General features: G+C 48.5%; 1 protein-coding gene across 10 annotated transcripts in view; it reads left to right on the top strand.

Moving 5' to 3' along the window:
• Nucleotides 1-3: 3 nt before the first annotated feature.
• The window catches only part of GRK4 (G protein-coupled receptor kinase 4), a 58,180-nt gene continuing 32,394 nt past the window's right edge, over nucleotides 4-25,789 (top strand). For 6 of the 10 annotated variants that reach the window (XM_070372802.1, XM_070372809.1, XM_070372800.1 and 3 more), the window contains exons 1-5: nucleotides 559-3,307; nucleotides 5,813-5,997; nucleotides 15,586-15,681; nucleotides 21,991-22,103; nucleotides 25,592-25,669. In XM_070372802.1, the coding sequence (XP_070228903.1) occupies nucleotides 3,255-3,307; nucleotides 5,813-5,997; nucleotides 15,586-15,681; nucleotides 21,991-22,103; nucleotides 25,592-25,669 (525 nt within the window). In that variant the 5' untranslated portion in view covers nucleotides 559-3,254. Of the gene's footprint in view, nucleotides 5,645-5,812; nucleotides 5,998-15,585; nucleotides 15,682-21,990; nucleotides 22,104-25,591; nucleotides 25,670-25,789 lie in introns of all 10 variants that reach the window. The other 4 variants (XM_070372801.1, XM_070372805.1, XM_070372808.1 and 1 more) reach the window with 4 other exon arrangements.

The following is a 25,789-nucleotide window of genomic DNA, read 5'->3' as shown; positions in this document are numbered from 1 at the left end:
AGCCTTCTCGCCCACAGGCCGAGCGACTACAACTCCCAGCAGGCCGCGCTCGCGCCCGGCACCTCCGCCCCGCGCGGGGCCTTCTGGGAGCGGTCGTGGCCCGCGAGGCGCCACCCCCGCCTCAGGGCGCTCTGGCTCCCTCGTCTGGAGAGCCGTTGGCGGGAAGCCGGCCGCTGTGCTAGTAGGTGGCGGCGGCGGCGGCGGCGGCGGCGGCGGCAGTTGCCGTCGCCGCCGGGGGCCGTGCCCCGGCCAGTGAACAGCTCTCAGGGCGATGGGGCCGGAAGCCTGTGCCACGGCGCGGCGGCGGTGACCGCGGGGAACCGGCCCTCTAGCTCCGCGGCCGCAGCCCCCGGCCCCGGAGGCAAGGCGGCCGGGCGCCCTCAGCGTACGAAGCGGCGTCGGCGTCGAAAGCGGACCCAGAGGCGGCGGCAAGGGTGGTGGCCGTGGCCGTGGCCGGGGCCGGGGCCGTGGCAGAAGCAGCAGGTGCAGGAGCGGCGGCCCAGGGCGGGACCCGACGCGGAGTCGGGCGAGCGATGCTCGGGGGCCGCCCCGCGGTTGGCCCCCGCCTCGCCCTCGCCTCCTCCCGCCGAGAGAGCCAGGCGACGGCGGCGGCGGCGGCGGCGGCGAAGACGACGGCGGTCGTCTATGGAGCTCGAGAACTTCTTGGCCAACACGATGCTGCTGAGAGCGCGCCAAGGTGGGTGCACAGCGGCGCCCTGACCCCGCCCGGGTCCTGAGCCCGTGCAGCCCCAGCCCTGCCGGGAACACCGACCCTGCCGCGGCCCCCGGATTTTCCGCGGAATCGGGACCCCCGGGCCCGCGCAGCCTGACTCTCTGGAGTGCGCGGTCAGCGAGTGGTCAGCCCGGGCACCTAACGCCTAAGCTGCTCCGTCGCCTTTCGGCGCCGCCTCGGGACCCGCGTGAAGGAAGCCCGCGCGCTTCTCCAGTCAGTCTGCTCTTGATCCCCTGTCCTGCCCTCCTTCCGGAACCTCGGGACGCAGTGTGGCTTCAGCGTCGGTCTAGCAGTGTGATCTGTCCCCAAGAGAGGAGGCCAGACCAACCAGTAAAGCCAGCGGCAAAGAACCGTGCCTTTGTGGTCTTCAAAGGGCCACCGAAGAGAATCCTGTGAACCACCCTGGGAGACCCTTCACTTAAGTGTCTATTGTTGTTGTTCAGTCTCTCAGTCGTGTCCGACTCTTCTGCGACCCGGTGGACTGTAGCCTGCCAGGCTCCTCTGTCCATGAGATTTCCCAGGCAAGAGCGGGGGACTGTTACCATAGCATCTCTTCTTGGGTTTGAGGTTTGATGGTGTCCAGACTTGTGTAGAGTGGGTTTTAGCCCGGCTTAGGGCTAAATCTTTAGGGAGAGATTGAACACATTAGGAAGAATTCATGCTGGTCGCCATGTAGAAGCAGCAGTTGGGCCAGCCCTTCTGCTTGCTGACCCTAGGAATATAGTTCTCTGGGGAGGTGACCCCTCTGCTGCTCCTGGAGAGATGGGAGAGCTGGAGGCAGAGCCCACCCATAGTTCTTCAGCCCCTTTGCTCTTAGGGATTCGGTGTGGGGTCAGCCGCTTCATCTTTGTGCTGGCAACAGAGTAAGTGCCCTCCTAAGGATGTGTATTTAATACAATCTGGAAGAAGTATTTTGTGTTCTGTCTCCCAGGGCTTCAGAGTTCCAGTCCTGGGTGCACATGTTGGCTAAGTCCTGGTGACCTGTGATGCTGCTGAGAAGCATCAATCAGTTCATCTTGTGATTAGTGCTTAACATTGTGTAAGAGAAATTAAACTGGAATATCAGACTTGGGGAGTTCTCTTTTTAAGCCACCTCCTTCCCATTTGTATCCTCAGCCGTTCAAGAAGAAAGATCTTGATTAAAATGTGCATGGTTTTTCACACCTTGGAGACTGCATCAGAAACACTGTGCAGGAAATTCTTGAAGTCACAGTGAGTGATGCAGAGAATTAGGGGTTACAACGGAGGGATTCTGAGTTCAGACGTAGTGAACTTTGTTATGTAAAGTGTTTGCTGTATTAGGAGTTGAAAATCAAGACCTCAATATTTTTGTGTGCTCACTTGAACCCCTCTGCGTAGAACGGAAGACGGGTAGGGAGAAGCCGGGTCCTGCTTTGCTGTTCAGGCCGTGGGGAGTCCTGAGTAAGATGGGGTGTTGATTGTCATCTGGCGCCCCTCACTCTGAACTCAACACTGATCGTAGAAGTGGACCATGCTCCATGGAAATCAGATCTGACTGAGGCTAAACCTGTTTTCTTTCTGCTCTGCTTTTATATCTGGGTATAATGAATGAATAGAGAATATTGTACAATAGAGAATATTGTACCAAACAGACTGCCTTACAGTGCTGTAGAGCTTAGGTAAGGAGGTACATGTAAGTGTGCTATAAATGCTAAATAACATAAAACCACTGTTTTCTGCCATAAAGCCTAGGACCATGTTGATAATTGCTTAAGGAATTTGTATTAAGTTTGTTCCCGCAACTCTGAACTTGTGGTTTTATAACTCTGAGGAGGCCTGCCCCCAGCAGCAGGAGTGTTTCCTCCTGTGGTAAAGGAGTCGCTACGTCAGTGTGGTTAATGCTTAGAGAAGTTGAATCGGAAATGTCAGAAAGATGCGAATATTAAGTGCTGCATGTTGGTTATGATTTAGGGTTGTTTACCCAAGTTGGAAACTGTTTATTTGCTTTAGGAGCTTGTAGAGTATTTCTCAGAAAGTACTTTCTTGGACACTTGTCTGTTCATGGTTGCTTACTCCTCCGTTAGTTCCTCTGGCTCCGTATTAGGAGATTAACTTCTGAAATGAGTGGACGGAGCCTGCAGTCACGTGTTGGCCCTGGGAACTGCAGTGTTGTCAGTCCAGTCATTTCTTAGATTTATTTCAAGTAAAATCAGTCTCTTTTCTTTTTTTGGCCTCAGGTTTGTTGAGATCTTTTCACCTTTCTCAGGAGTGTCGGCAGATGATGTCTCATTGGAAAGAACTGTGTGTGTGTCACTATGCCAGGCTCACCCTGAGGAGGTATGAAATGAGCATGTTATTCATATAGGAAAGTACGGAAGTCACCGATTCTTTGGAAACTCAGCATTTTTCCCCGTGCGGGACATTTGTGAAGCAGTTGATGGCCTTTAATTGTTTCGAATGAGAAGCTGAAATTGTTTCACATCATGCTTTTAGGAGACTAACTCTATTTTGTCTTCTTGCAGAAATTAACCTTATAAACGCGCAGGGAGGAGGATATGATATGAACATTAAACGTGGATTTTGGTCATGTGTACGGGAGTTGGTGATGGACAGGTAGGCCTGGAGTGCTGCAGCCCATGGGGTCGCAGAGTCGGACACAACTGAGTGACTGAACTCAACTGAACTGATAGCAATTCTGTTGAGGTTTCAGGTTGTAGTTTTATCTACAGGTTTGTTTAGCACCTGACGTATAGTTGATACACCTTTTATCATTAATGCTATCTCTTGCTGAAGCTTCCTCATCAGGGTTTTTGGTTGCAAGGAGTTTCTATAAGTAGCTTATATACCTTCCAATTCCAGAAATTGGTTTGGACATGCTCTTGTATGCTTACTGTTCAAACTTTCTGTGCAGCAGGCTCTTCTTATTTTCTCGTTTGGTTCTTTCCTCCTTTCAGGGCCATTTTACCTTCATCCTCCTTGTCCGTGTCTCTGGTCTTCCAGCTCAGAGGCACTCTCTGCCCGCTGGGAATCTGGAACTTGGAGCTCACAGCACGGGGTAGCCAGTGGTTCTCGGCTAAATTGTCATCTGTTGTAAGAACAGGACAAACTCTTACTTTTATTGTTTATCCCTTTCTGTGCTGGCCATATAATTGGCACTTAGTCGACAGTTGGAGATTAAGGGGGGCAATTTGGTAATTTCAAAAAAGAGAAGGTGAAATTTGTGCTGAAAACTAAAGGACTGGCTTGATACGGAGGGCTTAAGGCGTGTTCAGGTTTGATCGCAGAGCCTGATGGTTGATAGCTGAGAACAGGTAGCGTTAGTGGGGGTTTGCAGCATCCAGGCAGCGCGCTCAGTTCTCTCTGGGCACTACCCAAGCTCGGCCTAGACCTCATTCTCCTGTTCTTCAGAGCTGGGACTTGAACAGCCCTCCTTCACAGTGTTGGCGGGAGGGCTGCGTGGATTAATGTGGTAGAGTGCTTGGTACTTAGAAAGTACTCAGTAAATAATCATGGTGGTTGTGGTTGTAGGTTTGTTATGTCCAGAACCTTGATGATGAGCTGACACATTGCACCTGTGATCATTTAGTTGACCTCGAACCTGGCTCCTTGTCTCATTCTTCGGCGTTCTCTTCCTGAGTCCCCACGTGCAGGAGGTCCTTGAATCTCATTTATTCTTGAGCTTTATTATTTGTCTTGTTCATTTTTCATTTGTGTCTTCTCCCAGTACCCCCTTAGATGATTCTCTACACCTCTTAAGTTGACTGAGGGCAGTGGTTTCCTAGCTGGTCTCTACTTTCAGAGTTTTTTCTCTTTTATAATCCCCAAGGCTGCTAGAACACTCTTTCTAAAACACAGAGTTGTTCTCTTTAATAATCTCCTGTTTAAAATTTGGCCCTGGAGCTTCATCCCGGGTCACATCCAAATGCCTTAGTTCATCATGGCCCAGAGGGTCCTGCCTGACCACTGGCCTGCTCTCCTCTCCTTGTGCATAGCAGCTGTGGGTCACACCAGTTCATGCTCCTGGGCTTTTCTCTCCTGCCTGGCAAAGTCTTCTTCTTCCTTCCTGTTCCAGGAAGTCTGTTCTGGGAAATGTCCGAGGCTGTGCAGAAGGCTTGGTCACTGCCTCCCTCCAGCCCCTGCTGTGCCCAGGAGACACTCTCGCTGCGCTGGGTATGCCTGGGACAGCTTTGGGTCTCCTCTCCTGGCTCACCAGCACCCAGCACTGTGCTAGCGCTCAGTCTCTTTGCAAATGCCAAATGCTGGCTGAGGACAGAAGAGCACATCTCAGAAAGTCCCTCAGTACTGGTAAGAACCAGAAATTGAGATTTCAAAATAAGCTGTCCTTTTAGACTTCCCTGGTGGCTCAGACGGTAAAGCGTCTGTACAATGCGGGAGACCTAGGTTCAATCCCTGGGTTGGGAAGATCCCCTGGAGAAGGAAATGGCAGTCCACTCTAGTACTATTGCCTGGAAAATCCCATGGACAGAGGAGCCTGGTAGGCTACAGTCCATGGGGTTGCAGAGAGTCGGACACGACTGAGCAACTTCACTTTAGACTAGCAGTCTGGAAATAGGGACCGAGACCTGAGATTTTATTCAACTTTGGGGCATCAGTTGACCCCATACTTGTAAATGTTAAGTCTAGTACCGGAATGTTTATAGTACCTTTATTCATAATCGTCTCAAACTGGAAATAACCTTTCCACCCAAAGGGTATCAGTAAGAGAATGGATGAACAAGCCATGAAGCTCCGTAATTCCGTGCTGCCTTAGAAGAGAGAACTACTGACACGCACAACAGCTAGGCGTGTGTTGAGGGGAAGAGCAGGAGAAGCTGCAGTCCTCCATGATTTCCTGAGCTTGAAGAGAAATTGAATAATCCATGGTCATCACAGTGGTGATTGCCTGGAGGAAGGGGAGGGGCTGACACAGAAGAGGAGCTTTGGGGGATGGTGAGCACGCCCTGTTTATTGATCTGGGTGGTAATTGCACACATACGTTCATAGAAATTCGTCAAACAATATTCTTAAGATTAGTGCATATTATTGTGCAAATTATATCTGGTACAAGTTTTGTTTTTAGAGGAAAAGAAATTATAGAATGTTCTGATACTACCCTAGTGGTCCAGTGGTTGAGAATCCACCTTCCAGTGCAGGGGACATGGGTTTGATCCCTGGTCGAGGACCCCGCCTGCCTCAGGGCAGCTCAGCCCGTGCACTGCAACTCAGGAGAAGCCCGGGAGCCACAGGGGAGAGCCACACACAGCCACGGAGCCTCCCTGCCTCTGTGAGACCAGGGCAGCCAGGTGAGCAAGTGTCAGAGGTCACCATGAAGGTTAAAGACACAAATCCTGTCAACAGCGTGATCTTCCCTAAAACATGTTCCCTAAAGGCTTGGTTAGCTTTGCTTGTGAACATGCCTGAGTTTGGTGCCTTGTCCCTTCTCTGGAAGAAGGGCTGGCGTTGGTTCTTTTTATTATCTGTTTAGTTTCTTTAATAGTTATTCTGATATTCAAGATTCCTGTTTCTTCTTATGTTTGGTAATGTATATTTTCTAAAAAAAATTCTTGTCTACATTTTCAAACTTATTTGGCATAAATTTTATTTGTAACATTTTCATACTATTTTATAATTACAATTGTGATCTTTTTAATTTGGAGTATTATTTGTGTGTGCCTGTCATTTTTAATTAGACTTGCAAAAGATTTTTCTGTTTTCTATTTTATTAATCTTTTCAGTGAATCAGCTTTTGGTTTCATATGCTGTTGTATGTTTGCCTTCTATTTTACTAATTTCCACTTATATTATTATTTTGATTTTGATTTGCTTCTAGCTTCTTGAGTTGAATGCTTAATCCATTTCTTCTTTTTTCTTCCATTCCTTCATCAGGAATTTATTGACCATTTTATTTTATACTAGAGACTGTGGTTGGTACTGCGAGTAAACCATGAACTCAGCAGAAAATTTGCCTTTGAGGAGGTGACAGGCAAATGCTGAACATTAGTGTCCTAACTTGAGACTAAAGGCACTCTGATTAACAGAAAGTCATCTCTGAAAGAAGTAAAAGATCTGGGACCAGAAACGAATGAGCGTCTGCATCCAGTCTCCCACGCCTAGACTTATTTATCAGTCTCTTACTCAGTAGGACTTTGTGATCAGTGCACTGCTCTTGGATGAGCTAAGGCTTCAGACAGGTTACTTTCTGGTTAAATTAAGCACAGTTGTATAGAACGGGCAGCAGTCATGTGTTTCCAGTTCCCCAGTAGTAAGGCTTGTTCTGTTCAGATTGGGCAACTATTTCTTCTCTGCCTGGACTGTGCCCTCACCAGACGATCACTGTCTCGTGTTGTGTTGGCTCATTTCCTGGGTTCCAGGCCTTCCTTCTGTCATCGTCACTGGCATGGTAAGGGCTTTCCCCTTTCCAGTATCCCTGCACAGTGATCGCTGCCTGTTCCTGGTCATTAGGGAAAGGCCCTCTTCCAGGCCTGAGACACTACAGCCCCCTGACTGCCCTGAACTGTAGAACCTTATCCTGGGTCTTCTGCCAGTTGATTCTGTGTTCTGTTTACACTTGAAGAGCTGGGGAGTGCCTTTTAAATGCTCTCCTTTGACAGAATAACAACAGAGATGGGAGTTCTCATGTTCTCCAGTGCTCAAGCTCCTGGACCTGTAGAAGTTCAGGAATTTTACTGTTCAACTGTTTTGGACCAGCAGACATGTCAGCTGTATTAATATTCACCTTAACACTCAGGTTGAAGTAACCCTTATGGTTTCTCACCAGGACAGTAATGTTGTTTCACCCCTTGTTGATATTGTTTCCCTCCCATTTCTCACTGAATATACAATATGAGTGGGGATGTCCAATTTTAGCCCAGTTGACACTTTTCAGTGTTTTTACTCTTGTGCATAAAGCATCCCAATCATATTCTGTTACCCAAAAAAGAGGGATCCATGTTTCAAATGAAACACATCTGAATGTAATCAACTAACTCATTCAAAAAAATTCTCACTGTTGTACTAAATAGAATCTGAATGAGCACTTCCCCATTCAGCCTGGCCGTGTGTCCGGCCAGCGGCCACTCGTCGTGCTCATGCTGGACAGCACAGTTCTAGAAAACAATGATAATGTCGCTGCATGTTGGATGAGGAGAAACGTAGGTCCTGAAATAAACTGTTTCCTTCACAAATGAGAAAATATTCTTCTAAAGTTAAAAAAAAAAAAAGTGCTAAAGAAGTAAAGTCCTCCAAATGAATATTAATTTTTAAGCTAAACTATTTTCTGTCAATATAAATTACCATTAGCAATCTAATAAATTCCAGTACCTTAGATTTTAAAAATATAATTCTCTAACACCCACTTTATGTCTTGGTGTCTACCAAGTGTGAGCCAACATCTGCTGGATCATCAAAAAAGCAAGAGAGTTCCAGAAAAACATATATTTCTGCTTTATTGACTATGCCAAAGCCTTTGACTGTATGGATCACAATAAACTGTGGAAAATTCTGAAAGAGATGGGCATACCAGACCACCTGACCTGCCTCTTGAGAAACCTGTATGCAGGTCAGGAAGCAACAGTTAGAACTAGACATGGAACAACAGACTGGTTCCAAATAGGAAAAGGAGTATGTCAAGGCTGTATATTGTCACTCTGCTTATTTAACCTATATGCAGAGTACATCATGAGAAACGCTGGACTGGAAGAAGCACAAGCTGGAATCAAGATTGCCGAGAGAAATATCAATAACCTCAGATATGCAGATGACACCACCCTTACGGCAGAAAGTGAAGAAGAACTAAAGAGCCTCTTGATGAAAGTGAAAGAGGAGAGTGAAAAAGTTGGCTTAAAGCTCAATGTTCAGAAAACTAAGATCATGGCATTTGGTCCCATCACTTCATGGCAAATAGATGGGGAAACAGGGTCTGACTTTATTTTATTGGGCTCCAAAATCACTGCAGATGGTGATTGCAGCCATGAAATTAAAACACGCTTACTTCTTGGAAGCAAAGTTACGACCAACCTAGACAGCATATTAAAAATCAGAGACATTGCTTTGTCAACAAAGGTCCATCTAGTCAAGGTTTTTCCAGTGGTCATGTATGGATGTGAGAGTTGGACTGTGAAGAAAGCTGAGCACCGAAGAATTGATGCTTTTGAACTGTGGTGTTGGAGAAGACTCTTGAGAGTCCCTTGGACTGCAAGGAGGTCCAACCAGTCCATCCTAAAGGAGATCAGTCCTGGGTGTTCATTGGAAGGACTGATGTTGAAGCTGAAACTCCAGTACTTTGGCCACCTGATGCAAAGAACTGACTCATTGGAAAAGACCCTGATTCTGGGAAAGATTGAGGATAAGAGGAGAAGGGGACGACAGAGGATGAGATGGTTGGATGGCATCACTGACTTAGTGGACACGGGTTTGGGTAAACTCCGGGAGTTGGTGATGGACAGGGAGACCTGGTGTGCTGCGGTTCATGGGGTCGCAAAGAGTCAGACACAACTGAGCGACTGAAGTGAACTGAACTAAAGTGTGAGAAGTATAAAGATTGTCCCCGTTGTTTGGAGCTCACGGGCTGGTGAAGGGGTAGGTTGACAATAATTGACATGCAGGGCAATGTGACAAGGAGGACGTGGCCAGAGCTGCTTAAACAGGTGAAGGGACCCACTCTGCCTGAGAACACGGAGAAGACTTCACAGAGGAGGAGATCGTGGCGAGCTGAGCCTGGAAGGACAAACAGGAGTTTCCCAGACGAACAGAGGAAGGAGCCCTGCAGCCAGAGAAGAGCAGGACACGGGGTGCAAAGGGTGGAAGAAGCCGGCCGTGCTCAGGGAGCCGTGTGGCGTCCACACAGGTGGTACAGAGGAGAGTCCCGGAGAGCAGAGGCTGGAAACCACCAACTGGGGAGGGGGCTTCACGGCCAGTTTTGTGTTCGGTAAGATCACCTTGGCGTAGTCTGAGAGAGACAGACTGCAGGCAAGGGAAGTCAGGGTGGGGCTTTTGCCCAGTTCACCTGAGAAATGCTGAGTCTGGACAAAAGGGACGACAGGACGAGGAGAGGAGGGGGCAGACGCTAGAGGATCTGGGGGCGGAAGTAATGGGACCTGGCGGCAGGCAGGCTGTGGGATGTGAGAGAGAGAGCAGGGCCTGGGAAGCCTCCCAGGTCTCTGATTATAACCAGGCCTCCCCCACAGGGTGCCGTTTTCCGTGGGGCTTCCTTGTGGTCCAGTGGCTAAGACTGCGTGCTCTCCATGCGGGGGCCGGGTTGGATCTCTGGTCAGGGGACTGGATCCCGCATGCTGCAACTAAGACCTGGCATAGCCAAATAAATAAATTTTAAATTCCTGTTGCTTAAAAAAAAAAAATCCTGTTTCTAACCGATATCATCTGCCAACCTTCAGCCCAAATTTCATTTCCAGAGCAGACGCCACCAATAGACAAGTAATTTCTAACTTAACGGATTATCGGATCTTAAGCTCATAAGTGAGGGATATACCGAACAACAGAGATGGGAACAAATCAGCTGAATTACAACATTTCAATCCTATATAGAAGGCTTTAGTCCATTAACCATCAAAAGCTACAGTGTCTGACATAATATTTCAGGTTGATTAACTTTACTTTAAACTGCAAAGCAGAAAGACCAGCCTGGGGGAGGAATAGCTGAAACACAGAGTTAAGCTGAAACTCTTGGTGATAGCCTCCATTTTAATTAATGTTCTATTACTCATTGCTATTGACTTTTAAAAATAGTTTCATGTTAAGTATACTAAAAACAATGCTGGCCATATTCACATTAATGTGAAATTCCCACTAATTTCTGACAAGGGAAAATACATTTTCTCCAGCCTGAAACTTTGATTATTGGCTGCGGTCATCAGGACCTAAGATGCTCAGGAATCTTTGTAAAGCACTTCATCTAACTCCACGTCATTTTCATCCCCTGGGACCTAGCAGCAGATCTGCTGTCTGAAAGGCGAGACCTGGATGCAGGGCTCCATGGTCTGGGACCACAGACAGTGCTTCCAGTAGGCAGGGTAGCTGCCCTGGCTGCAAACGGTCAGCATGAAGACACAGCGTGAGAGAGATCAGTTCCCCTGTTTGACAAGGCCTCCTCCCAACTCTCATCCTCACTGAGCTGATGAATGGTCCAGGACGTTTGGGGAAGTTTCCTCAGGTGAAGATAACTTCACTGTATCTGCGTGATTCCTCTGAAACTGGTGTGTGTGCACTCAGTCACTGAGTCGTGTCTGACCCTTTGTGACACCGTGGACTGCGCCCCGCCAGGCTCCTCTGCCCATGAAATTCTCCAGGCAAGAATACTGAGGTGGGTTGCTATTTTCTTCTCCAGGGGATCTTCCCAAACCAGGGATCTGACCCGAGTCTCTGCATTCAGAGGCAGATTCTTTATCACTGAGCCATCTGGGAGGCCCTCTGGAGCCGGTACCGTGGGAGAAAGCAATTTTTCCCTCGGGATTTCCCTGGTGTCCTGTGGCCAAGACTCCAAGCTCCCAATGCAGGGGGCCGGGTTTCAGGGAACTGGATCCCATATGCCACAACAGAGTTCACCTGCTGCAACTGAAGACCCCACATGCCATAACTAAGACCTCATGCAGCCAAATAAGTTTTTTCAAAAATGCAGGTTTTGCCTTGTTGGAAAATGCCTTGGTTTTCTGTTCTGTCTCAGTGTCATCTTGCACTCTCAGGCTGGGTGGCCATCACGGTTCTCCAGCTTGTGTCTCCAGCCTGCTGCTGTGGACGCAATGCCTGCTCCCTGCCCCCACCCCAAAGTCACCTACTGTCACCTACTGATGCTCGGGGGCCCACTGGGAAGGGATTTGGAGGCAGGGCATTTGCGGGTAACTGTGTGTGGACGAGGTTGTGGGAGCGGGGGCTTTTGATGATTAACACCCTTATAAACAGAGAGCATGTACCGAGGAACGGCCGTGTGAGGACAGAACAAGGACAGGCATATCTAAACCAGGCACCAGATCTGCTGGTGCCTTGATCTTGGATGTCCCGCCTCAGAGCCCTAAGAAATGGGTGCTTGTTGTCCGAGTCGTGCCACCTGTGGTGACCTGTCTCGGCAGCCTCAGTGGTACGGATCTGCAAATCGACTCTCCACCTGCCCACTAGGCATCAGTGCTCGTAGACCTCAGTGTACACAAAACAGTCAGAACTAGAATCTTAATTCTCCTGCCCCAATTTTTCCTTTCAGCATCTCAGCTGAAGCTCAGGCCCCAAATCCTAGAATTGCCTTGATTGTTATACAGCATCTCCAGTCACTGGACAATTATTTTCATATCTCTCTTCAAAATGTAATCGACTCTGACCTCTTGCCACCTCCATCTGGAAGACTGCAGTTGCTGCTGCTTCGGCTCACTTCTGCCTTTCTGACCCAGTGGTCTGTTCTCAACACACCAGCCAGCGTGATTCTGTTAAAGTTCATGTTGGGTGTCAGCCTTCTCTACCTTCTTCATGGCTTTGCAGTCTGAGTAAAAGTAGAAACATTGGAATTACCAGGACAGCCAAAAATAAATAAATTTTTTTTTTTTTTTAAAGAAATGAAGAATGCCTTTGTGGGCTCATTTGTAGACTGAACAGGGCTGAGGAAAGACTGAGCTTCAGGATGTGATAGTAGAAATTTCTGAAACTGAAAAGGAGAAAAAAAAGACAAAAGAAATCAGAACACCCAAGAACTGTGAGACAGCTACAAAAAGTGTAACATGCATATAAGGGAAGACCAGAAGGGGAAGAAACAGAAAAGAAGTGGAAGAGATTTGAAACAATAATAACTGAAAATTTCCCCAAACTAATGTCAGACATCAAGTCAAAATCCAGGAAGCTCAGAAAACACCAAATAGGAGAAATGTCCCCCAAAACTACACCTAGGCAAATCACATTCAAAGACATGGAAATCACACCAAACACAAAATAAGAATGGTAACTACGAAGAAACAAAGAACCCCAAATATACGGAATTCAAAGGTAAAGAAAAAAACCAGAAAGAAGCCAGAGAGAAGAACACCTTACTTCCAGAGGATGAAAGATAGGAATTGCATCTGACTTCCGAGAAACTACACAGAATTTCTTACGAAAATATCCCTCAAAAATGAAGAACATAGACTTTCCAGTTCAGTTCCGTCGCTCAGTCATGTCTGACTTTGCGACCCCATGGACTGCAGCACGCCAGACTTAACTGTCCATCACCAACTCCTGGAGCTTGCTCAAACTCCATCGAGTTGATGATGCCATCCAGCCATCTCATCCTCTGTCGTCCCCTTCTCCTGACTTCAGTCTTTACTTTGCAGTTTTTTTGATAAGGTAATTTTACTGCCTGTGAAGTGGCATAGTGTTATTTGAGAGTGGACTTGGATTAGTCATAAATATATATTATTAACTCTGAAACAACCACTAAAAACAATTTAAAGAGAAGTATAATTTATATACTAAGAAAGATGAGAAAATTGTTTCATAATATCAATTATAACTGGAAGGCAAAAAAAAGAATGGAAGACAACAAGAACAAAGAACAAGGGCAAGAAATAGAAAAGAGTGACTAATATTGTATATGGTAATCCAACTATGTTAGTAATCACTTTTCATGTGAGTGGTCTAAGTGTGCCGATTCTAAGAGGTTGTCAGAGTGTAAGAAATAACAAGACCCAACTCTATGTTGTCTACAGGAAAGCCATCTTAAATACAGAGATGCATTTAGGTTAAAGACAGAGGCGGAGAAAGATGCACCGTGCCAACACTTGTCGAAAGACAGCAGTGCGCAGTGGCGCCCCACTAGCTGTCCGTTTCATCTACGCAGCGGCGCCACCTAGCGTCCGTTTCATGCGCAGCAGTGGCGCCACGTAGCTGTCCTTTTCATCTGCGCAGCGGCGCCCCCTAGCGTCCGTTTCATGCGCAGCAGTGGCGCCCCACTAGCTGTCCGTTTCATCTGCGCAGCGGCGCCCACTAGCTGTCTGTTTCATACGTGATAGTGCTCAGAAGCCAATGCTGCTCTCTCAGCTTGTCTCCTCTCCTTCCTGCACTGTGTCCACAAGTTCATTCTCTGAATCTTTGCCTCTGTTCCTGACCTGCAAATGGGTTCATCAGCATCATTTTTCTAGATTCCGTATATATGTGTTAATGTGAAGAGCCTATCATTGTAAAGACCCTGATGCTGGGAAAGACAGGGCAAGAAGAGAAGTGGGTGGCAGAGGATGAGAGAGTTGGATAACATCACTGACTCAATGGACATGAGTTTGAGCAAGCTCTGGGAGATGGTGAGGGACAGGGAAGCCTAGCGTGCTGTAGTCCATGGGGTCGCAGAGAGAGTCAGACATGACTTAGTAACGGAATAATAACAGTGTATTGCTCTTTCTGACTCACTTCACTCTGTATGACAGGCTTGAGGCTCATCCACATGGCTACCGATGACTCAATTGCGTTCCTTTTCTTGGCTGAGTAATACGCCGTTGTATGTATATACCACACCATCTTTATCCATTCCTCTGTCAGGGTACTGAGCTCAGTGCTCTGTGGCATCCTGGAGGGGTGGGGTGGTGGGGTGGAAGGGAGGTTCACAAGGGAGGGGATGTGTGTATGCAACGTGGCTGATTGATGATATACAGCAGAAACTGACAAAACATTGTAAAGCAGTTATATTCCAATAAAAACATCAGCCTACCTTCCTTGTTGTCATCGTCGTTTTTCAGTCGCTCAGTCGTGTCTGACTGTGACCCTGTGGACTACAGCACACCAGGCCCCTACCCATAGGTAACTATTACTCTGATTTATGTAAGTTTCAGCTGTTTTTGAAATTTATATCAGTGTAATTATACTGTCTGAATTCTTTTGTGTCCAACTTCCTTTGACTTCCCAGATAGCTCAGTTGGTAAAGAATCCTCCTGCAATGCAGGAGACCCCGGTTCGATTCCTGGGTCGGGAAGATCCCCTGGAGAAGGGAAAGGCTACCCACTCCAGTATTCTGGCCTGGAGAATTCCATGGACTGTATAATAGTCCACGGGGTCTCAAAGAGTCGGATACGACTGAGCAACTTTCACTCACTTTCCTTTACTTGGGATTGTTTTTGAAATCCGTTCACGCTGCAGGTGGTGTTCAGTTGTACTCAAATAGCACAGTTTTTTGCCCCTGCCCCAAGAAGACAACAGGAGTGCCTGTACCCGTCCACACAGCTGAAACTTCAGAGGAAGGAAGGTCGTCAACAGTAAAGATGAAAGGGACTTCCCTGGTGGTCCAGTGGTTAAGAATCTGCCTTCCATTGCAGGGCATGGCGGTTTGATCCCTGCTTGGGGAACTACCATCCCAGATGCTCTGGGGCAGCTAAGCCCCTGCCCCTCAGCTACTGAGCCTGCTCACTGCAGCCTGGGCACTGCAACCGGAGAGAAGCCTGCAGGCTGCAGCTAGGACCTGGCACAGCCAAATAATAAATAAAAACATCTTTCTAAACTATTATCTAATTGCTCTTCCTACCATTCTTGTCTTGCTAGGGACAGTCCTCCTAGGCCTTTCAGAGGCTTGCATCCTCACCTCCGAGGTCTCTGCTCATGTGTGGCCCAGAGGGGCCTCTCCTGGTCCCATCTCAGCCCAACGAGCACCCTCCGCCTTTGCGTGGCCTGGTTTTGTTTCACACCATTTATCACTGTGTGTGTGTGCGTGCTGCGTGTGCTCTGTCACTTCAGTCACGTCTGACTCTTTGCAGTCCTATGGACTGTAGCCCACCAGGCTCGTCTGTCCATGGGGTTCTCCAGGCAAGAATACTGGACTGGGTTGCCATGCCCTCCTCCAGGGGATCTTCCCAACCCAGGGATCACCTGAGTGGAAGTAAGTAGCTGTTAGAAATGCGTAGTTCTGAATGTTACAGAAATCCTTTTTTTTTTCTTTTTAGGAGGGATTAACAAGAAAAGTGGCCGCAGTAAGAAATGGAGGGAGATGCTGAGACTTCCCCCGGTCAGCCAGTGCAGCGAGCTTCGCCAGTCTGTCGGTGAGTACGGAGGCGCGCCTGCCTCTCCGGAGGCCGCGTCTAGTGTGTGATGTTTCCCTCTGTTGGATGTTATTTTCTCTTGAGTGCCTTGTTTGTTTCAAATCCTCTATGATAGATTCTCCTTATACCATCGGGATTCTTCACAGGAAGAAACCGCATAGGTTTTCTAATGTGCGTTAGAAACATAAAGTATATGGCTATTGACTTTTTCATTAAAAAGGTCTTGGAAATTCCCTGGTGATCCAGTGAGTAGGACTCCACACTTTCTTTCACTGCTGTGGGCCCAGGTTCCGATCCCTGGTCGGGGAACTAAGATCCCACAAGCTGTGCAGCACGACCAAATAAATAAATAAAATTAAGAACATTCTGTAAGATGTAGTATAGGCCCATTGTTCTGGATAGAACTGAAGAGAAATGTGGCAATCATCCCCTCTAGAGGGGAACGCTGGTAACCCTTTTCCATTCTTCTTCCAAACAGTTTTCTATGCGTGTGGACAGGAATTCTTGATGGGAACTTCAGGAAAAGAGTGGTCAGATAAACAATAAGATGCGTCAGTGTCATGGGCCACTCTACAGCTGTGAGAGTGTTAGCCACAGGTCCTGACGTGAGCCAAGAACTCATGTGCAGAGCCGTGCGTGAGGGCAGCCATCACTGTTTGTTTAGAGATGTGATTTCCAGTTCAAAGGATATACATTCAAAATGTTGATATTCCCAAGTTGCCTTTTGCAAACTCTGTCACCTTACCCTTGCCCGGGACTTTGCTAACACTGATTGTTGCCAGTGTTTTTCATCTTTTTGTTGTTGTTCAGTCGCTTATTTGTATCCGACTCTTTGTGACCCCATGGACTGTGACATGCCAGGCTCACTGTCCGTCACTGTCTCCTGAAGTTTGCTCAGATTCATGTCAAATTGTAATTTGAAAAATGGTCTCATTTTAATTATGGATGGAATTGAGCAGTTTCCTTGGGTTTTTCAATTTTATTTTCTTCTAATTCATTTGTAAAATTTCTTTGTATGTGAAATGAGTTATCCTTTTATATTCAATGTGAATACATTTTCTATTTCTGCTCTTGCCTTTTGACTTGCAGTATTTTTTCAATATGGACGTTTTAATTTTTTATGTAGACAAATATATCAATATTTTTCTTCTTAGCCTCCGAACTTTTTGTTGTATTTAGGGAAGACACCTTTACTCCAAGATAATTTTTTTTTAATCTGTTTTTTCTTTAGTACCATTATAATTCCTTTTAAAGAAAGTTTAAATATTTTAACTATCAAAATTAACTTCAGATAGCATAAAGTCAGAGTATTTTTCCCCTAGAAAAACATATCCAACCTTATTATTTAACCTCATTACATCTTTTTTCTCATTATGTTTTAAAAACAACAATTTTTTTTAGATATAATTAGCATACCCTATAATTCACCTGTTTAAAGTGTATAATTCAGTGGTTTTTAATATATTCACAGAGTTGTGCAACCATTACCACAGTCAGTTTTTCAGTTTTACAACATTTCCATCACCCGGAAAGAAACCCCGTGCTCCCTGGTAGTGCTCCCGGTTCCCGCCCCCACGTCCAGCCACGGGCAGCCACGCATCCACCTCTGTGTCCATGGATCTGCCGATCCTGGACATTTCATATAGATGGGAACTGTACACTCTGTGGGCTTGTGTGACTGGCTTCTTTTCACTTAACCTCATCTCTTCGGAGTTCCTGCGCTGTGTGGCGTGCATCAGCACTTACCTCTTTTGTTGCCAAAGACTCTCCCACTGTACATGTTATACTTATCCATTCATCATTTCATAGACATTGAGTTGTTTTCCATTTTTTGTCTGTTATGAATAATATGGCTACAGTTCAGTTCAGTTGCTCAGTTGTGTCCGACTCTTTACGACCCCATGGACTGCAGCACGCCAGGCCTCCCTGTCCATCACCAACTCCGAAGTTTACTCGAACTCATGTCCATTGAGTCGGTAACGCCATCCAACCAGCTAGCTCATCCTCTGTCTTCCCCTTCTCCTCCCGCCTTCAATCTTTCCCAGCATCACGGTCTTTTCTAACGAGTCAATTCATCACATCAGGTGGCCAAAGTTATTCATGTACAAGTCTTTTTTAATTGTGGTAAAATAAACGTAACAGAAGTGGCCACTTTAACCGTTTTGAAGTGTGAAGTTCAGTGGTGTTTGTTTGGAGATTGTACGTGTGTCTGAGAAGGACCTCTGTCTGCCCTGTGCTGCCTGCATGATGCAGATCTGTTGCAGCTCGGGGCTAGCTGCTCTGAGCCCTCGATTTCCTCAACGTCCCCGAGAGCGGCCCTCCCTGTCGTTGCCTCCTCACCGCTGAGGGACTTGGAACTGGAACCAGTTGCCTTCTGAGACACTTTTATTGTGAGAAACTGGCCCTTCCCTCGGAGAAGGCAATGGCACCCCACTCCGGTACTCTTGCCTGGAAAATCCCATGGACGGGGGAGCCTGGTGGGCTGCAGTCCATGGGGTCGCTAAGAGTCGGACACAACTGAGCGACTTCACTTTGACTTTTCACTTGCATGCATTGGAGAAGGAAGTGGCAACCCACTCCAGTGTTCTTGCCTGGAGAATCCCAGGGACGGGGAAGCCTGGTGGGCTGCCATCTATGGGGTCGTGCAGAGTCGGACACGACTGAAGCGACTTAGCAGCAGCAGGCCCTTCCTTCCCATGCTTGCCGCCTCCCTCAGGTCACCAGTGCTCTTCCACAGGCTGGTGCCCCGGCCCCAGTGCACTGCCCCTCTCCCCGTCCACGGCCCGAGTCCTTCCAGATGGCCCTCGGACATGAGCATGTCCCACAGATGTCTTCAAAATGCCCGACTTGTAAGAATAACTGTGAAGGTCAAACGCGTAGATCCACGGAGAGGACTTACAGGGGCCCTGGCACACAGTGAGAGGAGGAAATTCTCTCCTGTTGTTTGTTTTTATCTGCTCCTTCCAGGAAGGAGGGAGACTCCTTGGTATAGCATCTAGGCCTTTTGAAGCTGTGAGCTTTGTTTTTTCCCCTTGAAGCTTCATTTGCCTCCACATTGGCCTCCCTGCGTGTGCTCTTTCAGCCTCTCTGAACTGCTTGTGGGGTTAGTCACTTGCCTCTGTGTATCTTGGTCCATAGATGGTCCTAACAAATTAAAATCTGGTACAGTAGCATAGCATTATAGGGGATGTGTAGTCCATGCGATCTAGAAGCTGTTCAGTGTGGCTGGAGCCAGAAAGAAGAAACTGTTCTGACCTGAACTCACACTCCGCCGAGGAGCACGGAGCTGTTGGTTTCTAGTTTGTCTGTTTTCTGCTCCGTCTACGTTGTACTCACTGGTCATCCTTTTTGGTTTCCATTTTGTCCTCTTCGATTTCTTTCTTATTCTGTTATTACAGCCCCTCAAGTGATTGTTACTGCTTACTGTGTCCCTCTGGATCTTTGCATTTTGCGGTTAATTTTTTGTTCTTTCTTAGAGGTTTTGTCTCTCCTTAGCTGCTGGGAATGCCTCTGAGACGTCCCTACCTCTGAATCAACCTTCTTTTGTCGTGTTTAGCATTTACTGGAGCCTTTAATCTTGGGCCTGGGAGAATTTAATGTATATTTAATTATAAAACTTATGTATGCTTAATTATAAAGTTTAATATGTGTCTAATTTAAGAGAGGGGCTTCCTCTGTGGTCACGTGGTTCGACTTTCCTGGGCACCCCTCTGTTGCATGGGGTTCTGGAAGGTGGGTGGGTCAGCGAGGTCCATCTGGACGGAGCCTGTGTTCCAGGGGCCACAGCGCTGCCCCACTCTACCAGCTCAGCGTGTAGTTCCTCCAGCCGGGCTCTGCCTCCCTGGGGTCTCAGTGTCTCTCTTGTCAGATACCCACATTCTGCAAAGTGGCTTCAGCCTGAAGTCCCCTGGACTGCAGTTGTGTTCAGGCCTGGGCGGGCTTCCTGGTCTCTGAGGACTCGCTGGTGGCTCCTTTATCGGTCCTGCGCTGTTGGCTTTCTCTCTTCCTGTTGTTCAGTTGCTCAGTTGGGTCCTACTGTTGTGTGTGTGTGTCTGACTCTTTACAACCCCATGGACTGTAGCCCACCAGGCTTCTCTGTCCGTGGCATTTCCCAGGTGAGAATACTGGAGTGGGTTGCCATTTCCTCCTCCAGGGCATCTTCCTGACCCAGGGATCAAACCCGTGTCTCTTGCATTGCAGGCGGTTTCTTTACCGCTGAGCCACGTGGGAAGCCCATGCAGTGCTCAGGTCTCTTGACTCCCGGGACACCTGCATTCTTCTTTCCGCATCAGGTCTCTTGACTCCCGGGACACCTGCATTCTTCTTTCCGCGTCAGGTCTCTTGGCTCCCGGGACACCTGCATTCTTCTTTCCGCGTCAGGTCTCTTGGCTCCCGGGACACCTGCATCCTTCCCTCCGCGTCAGGTCTCTTGACTCCCGGGACACCTGCATTCTTCCTTCCGCGTCAGGTCTCTTGGCTCCCGGGACACCTGCATCCTTCCCTCCGCGTCAGGTCTCTTGACTCCCGGGACACCTGCATTCTTCCTTCCGCGTCAGGTCTCTTGGCTCCCGGGACACCTGCATCCTTCCTTCCGCGTCAGGTCTCTTGACCCCCGGGACACCTGCATCCTTCCCTCCGTGTCAGGTCTCTTGACCCCCGGGACACCTGCATCCTTCCTTTCGCGTCAGGTCTCTTGGCTCCCGGGACACCTGCATCCTTCCTTCCGCGTCAGGTCTCTTGGCTCCCGGGACACCTGCATCCTTCCTTCCGCGTCAGGCTTCATCCTCCGCTGTGGTTTTGTCTTTGGTCCTTGGAGGAGGAGCCTGGGTGAGAAGGCCGGCAGACCCGTGCTCCATCTGCCACCCCGCTGGAAACCGGGAAGATCTACGAACCTCCGAGTGTGGGGGCAAAGCCTTTACAGCTCCCAGCTTTGGACTTCCCTGGCTGTCCACGGGCTGAGCCTCTGTGCTCCCACTGCAGGGGTCACGGGTTAGATGCCTGGTCCCCCAGTGGTGAGGACCCCACACTTCCACTGCAGGGGGCGAGGGCTGGAAGCCTAGTCCCCCAGAGAAGTTCCACCTGCTGCGAGGTGCAGCCACAAACAAAAAACAAACCAAAAAACCTCTCAACTTTTAAAAACATCACCCCTTTAACTACTTTATATCCTGTGTTTTTTAAATGAAATGAGTGAGTATCCCTAAATAAAATGTGGTAGCTGAGTTGGATAAAGTGGGTGGCAGAATTTTTGCCAAACTGCTGCTGACATTTGTTGAAACAAGCAGTTGTGCAATGGGAAACATGGTTTTATATCCTTGGCTGCATTCCCCACATGCAGACTCAGTGATCTAAACAGGATTTCGTTCCTACTTATACCTGGCATTAATAAACCCTTCAGTTGAGGAGTTTGTTAGGGCCTGCTTGATTTTCATGAGTTTCACTTAATTCTTCACCTTTATAGCTGGTTTAGGAATGTGAAAAAAGTGAAGGTGTTGCTCAGTTCTGTCTGACTCTCTGTCCATGGGATTCTCTAGCAAGAATATGGGAGTGGGTTGCCATACGCTTCTCCAGGGGATTTTCCCAACCCAGGGATCGAACCCAGATCTCCTGCTTTGCAGGCACATTCTTTACCATCTGAGCCATAGGAATATCTGAACATAATTATGCTCAAGTTCAGAGCCACTGCTAAAAGAGCAACTGATTTTCTTGCTGAAGTTTAAATCGACCTATTTTGAACATAGGATTTTGCCTTATAGTCCTTGTGACACTTTTGCCAAATTTTAGTGCCTTGTTCTCAAGATAATATGAGTGTTTGGGGTAAGGTAAGGTATACAATATATTATCCCACCAGAGAGCAAAAAAAAACAGTTAAAAAATCGTTAAAAATATATTTGTTAACTTGTGAAAGAATAGAAATGTATCAAAACAAAAAAGTTTTCAAAAATCTAAAGTAGTATGTTCCTGTGATGAATTTCACATGCGTGTAATTTGTGCCTAACACACGGAGTGGGTGGAGTCGTGGGAGGACCGACCCAGCGCCCTTTCCTGCCCCTGGGTTCCCCAGGGAACCCCCCCTTTCCTCTGGTGGGGAGCAGGGAATTCCCAGTCCGTCTCCACACACCTTTCTTCATCTGTTCTTCCAACTGCCTTTGGCACTTTAATTTTAAATATCCATGATAACCCAGTGTGAACTAGTAAACAAAACTGTGGTCTCAACAATAACACTGCGAGTGCTGTTTCTGCTGTGCACTGTGTCAAGTAAAAGTAGTGAGGTTCAGAAAAGCTTGTGTGTGTTGTCTTCTCTTCACCCAGAGAAGGACTACAGCAGCCTCTGTGACAAGCAGCCGATCGGAAGACTCCTCTTCAGGCAGTTCTGCGACACGAAAGGGGATCTGAAGAGGCGGATTGAGTTCCTGGATGCAGTGGTGAGTGATTTATCGCCGCGTTGAGCCACCCGAGCCCGGGCTTTTCAAAAAAATGGAAAACTCGCTTGAGGGCTCTCTCAGGCGATCAGACCCTGCAGCGCGGTGAGGGCACAGAGACTAAGCGGTCCTGGCGGCGTGCCCTGTTGGGTTAAAGCGGATAAAGTCGTAGTTCATACAGATTGCTTCCCAAGCTTCGGAGAGTCAAAGGTGTTTACGATGTAGCTTTGAAGCGTGCTGCTTTCCCTTGCAAGAAGGCTAAAGAGCTGGTGAAGGCAGCGCTTGAGAGCCGCCTCCTCCAGGCGCCCTGAGTGCTTGGAGACGCTTCCACCCAGAGCACGCACAGGGAAGAAGCCAGCGCAGGAAGCAGGGTCACAGTGAATGGAGTTGACCGTCCTTCTAAGTCTGCCTGACATCTCTGTGTCTCCAGCTCGACGTTCACCCTGATTTCCTTCTAGGTTAGGAGATGTTGTGTTTCTGAAACCATATAGATAGCACCGGCAAGACTAGAAGCTTCAACACTATAAAATTCAGAAGCGGCTTAATGGACAGTTGGGAGTTGTGCCCAGATTATGACACTTCCCTCGCTGCTTTGGCCTGTCCCAGTCACATGAGCAAATGTGTATTGACTCCATACTGTATGCAAAGGACTAGCCTATATCATGGGGATTTTAGTCATTTTTTCCCCCTTGACTTAGCTTTTTAGAAATACGTACCTATATGTATTCTTTCGGAAAACCATGTGGGGCCCTTGCCTGTTTTGTTGTTTGCTCGTGCTCTGGGAGCTCCCCGGCTCTCCTCTCTGGTGCCTGGACTGGGCTGAGAGATGGCTGTGAGGGAGACAGTCAGAGCTTCCTTTTGAAGGCTTCTCAGATGGCACTAGTGGTAAGGAACAACCTGCCTGCCAGTGCAGGAGACATAGGGGACACGGGTTCCATCCCTGGGTCGAGAAGATCCCCTGGAGCAAGGCGTGGCAGCTCACTCCAGTGTTCTTACCTGGGCAGTCCCATGGGCAGGGGAGCCCAGCAGTTCATGGGCGTGGCAGCTCACTCCAGTGTTCTTACCTGGGCAGTCCCATGGGCAGGGGAGCCCAGCAGTTCATGGGCGTGGCAGCTCACTCCTATGTTCTTACCTGGGCAGTCCCATGGGCAGGGGAGCCCAGCAGTTCATGGGCGTGGCAGCTCACTCCTATGTTCTTACCTGGGCAGTCCCATGGGCAGGGGAGCCCAGCAGTTCATGGGCGTGGCAGCTCACTCCAGTGTTCTTACCTGGGCAGTCCCATGGGCAGGGGAGCCCAGCAGTTCATGGGCCCATATGGTTGTGCAGAGTTGGACGCAACTGAAGTGGCTGAGCATGCGTGCTCCCTTTTTTAAACTCTCTCTTTTGTCCTGGCCTGCAGTCGATGCAAACGCTGCGTTAGTTTCAGGTGTGCATCCGAGTCTTCCGATGAATCGTGACCCCTTTAGCTTCTAGGTGCCTGGCTTGCTGGCTGTGGCAGCAGGATTAGTCTTTCGATGGTAGCCTTGTGGTGCATAAGCCACACCAGCGTATGCTACCAGGCATCACTGTGGCTCCATCTCTCCTTGTATGGGTGATGCCAGGTTCTTTGAGCTCCTTGAGTGGACAGATGGCATCTTATCCATTTCCTTCTCCTGGCCGCTGACATGGTTTTTCGCTCTGTTCCGGTGTCAGTGTTTGTTGAATGAACTATATCAGTCGGGGGCCAAGGAAAGACATGGAAACGGTAACAGACGGGCTGAGAGGTTTATTGCAAGGAATCAGCATACATGACGGTGTGATCTGGCTGGAGGTGGGAAATCCGTGGCTCAGACCATCAGGAAGGGCAGGACAGGACTCTCCAGCAGTGGGGTGAAACTGCTCTCCTCAGGCAGAACTTCTCGAGGAAGCCTCAGCTCTGCTTGAAAGGCCTTTGCGCTGGTTGAACAAGGCCCTCCCAGATTACCTGGGATTGAAGTCAACCGAGAGAGACTTGGCCACATCTACAAACACCCAGCAACACCGGGTTAGTGTTTGAGCACCTGCAGACGGCCACCCATCTGGTTGGCACGTCAGAGGCCATCATGGAGTCACAACACTTTCTCTCCCAGCAACACTGGGTTAGTGTTTGAGTACCTAGAGTTGGCCACCCGTCTGGTTGGCACGTTAGAGGCCATCACGGAGTCATAACACTTGCTCTCCCATCAGTTGTCCATTGTATTGCATCCAGAACTCCTGGAACTTGAGTTGAGCAGTCCGTGCGTGAACAGAGTCGCAGCACTTTCTCTCCCATCGATTGCCCGTTGTGTCGTATCTGGAGCTCCTGGAGCTTGAGTCGAGCAGTCTTTGCATAAACAGTGTGCCAGCCAGTGTGCTGGTGAGTGTGATGCCCTGAATGGAGAGGGTGAAGTCGGCTCTGGGAGGGCAGCCAGCCGAGGCCACGGCCCCTGTGCCAGGCCTGAGCAGAGTGCGAGGGAGGAGGCTGTTTGCTGGCACAAGCCCTCCATCCTGGAGTCCTCTCTGTGCATTCAGTAGAGCAGCTTCCCTGGGTCTTTGTTCCCCGCCTCTCTCAACTCCATCTGGCTTTCGGCTTCGCTGGTCTTCAGGGCCCCACTTGCAGAACCTGGGCTTCGTGAGGCCTCTGCATCCTCCTGTCTGCCTGGCTGGGGACTCTGCGGAACAACTTGTTGAAATTCTCTTATCTCGGCCTTGGCAATCTCCCTCTTGTCTCTCTCTCTCCTCTCTGTCTTCCCATTCCTTGTTCCTTGCTCATCCTCGATGGGTGTTTAGATACTGATCAGGTGCTGCCTGTGACTTCATTTTCTGGCCTGGGTGCTGTCGCCTGCCCTCCGGTTGATCCCTGACACGTGTGTGTGAATGGCTCCTGCTCAGGTGTTGCGGACTGACTTCCTTGGGAGCACTGCACACAGGTGTCTGAGTGCCTCTTGGGCTTTCCTGAAACACCGTTGCCTAGGCCAGCCCAAGTTGTTCATCTTACTCCGTTCTATTTGGCCACACTTAAGGGCTGAAAATGCAGTAGGATACAGGGAGCACTGTGCACGTGTTCCTTACTACACTGTGTTAGTTGCCCAGTCGTGCCCGACTCTTTGCAACCCCATGGACTGCAGCCCACCAGGCTCTTCTGTTCATGAGATTTTCCAGGCAAGGATACTGGAGTGGGTTGCCATTTCCTTCTCCAGGGGATCTTCCCGACCCAGGGATTGAACCCAGGTCTCCTGCACTGCAGGCATATTCTTTACCGACTGAGCTACAAGGGAAGCCTACTACATTATCGATCCTTTAAAAACAGACCGGTTTTTCCCCTCGTGGCCATCAGTTTTCCAAAGAAGAGCTGCAGATACTTGATCAAAAGAGCTGCTCACTGGTTCTCAAGGCACCAAGTCAATTCCACAAGTCAGAGGATTTTTGAAACCTTAAAAAGTCCACAAAGAAGCTTAACTAACGTTTTTCTTTTCTGTTGTCTCTGCAATCAGGCGGAATATGAAGTGGCCGCTGATGAGGACCGAAGACACTGTGGGCTCCTGGTCCTCGACACGTTCTTCGGGGGAAAGGTGCGTTCCCTTCTTTAGCATAAAGATTTGTAAATGACTTAAATAATTAGAGCACATAGCCATGTTTACTTCGTTGGAATAAGTAAGTAATGAAATGACTCCATTTTACTTTGGAGTCAA

The sequence above is a fragment of the Bos mutus genome, chromosome 6, assembly GCF_027580195.1.
Source record: "Bos mutus isolate GX-2022 chromosome 6, NWIPB_WYAK_1.1, whole genome shotgun sequence".
In the NCBI taxonomy this organism is placed as follows: Eukaryota; Metazoa; Chordata; class Mammalia; order Artiodactyla; family Bovidae; genus Bos; species Bos mutus.
Note: the sequence above shows the minus strand (reverse complement) of the source record. Positions and strands in the feature narration are given on the sequence as shown.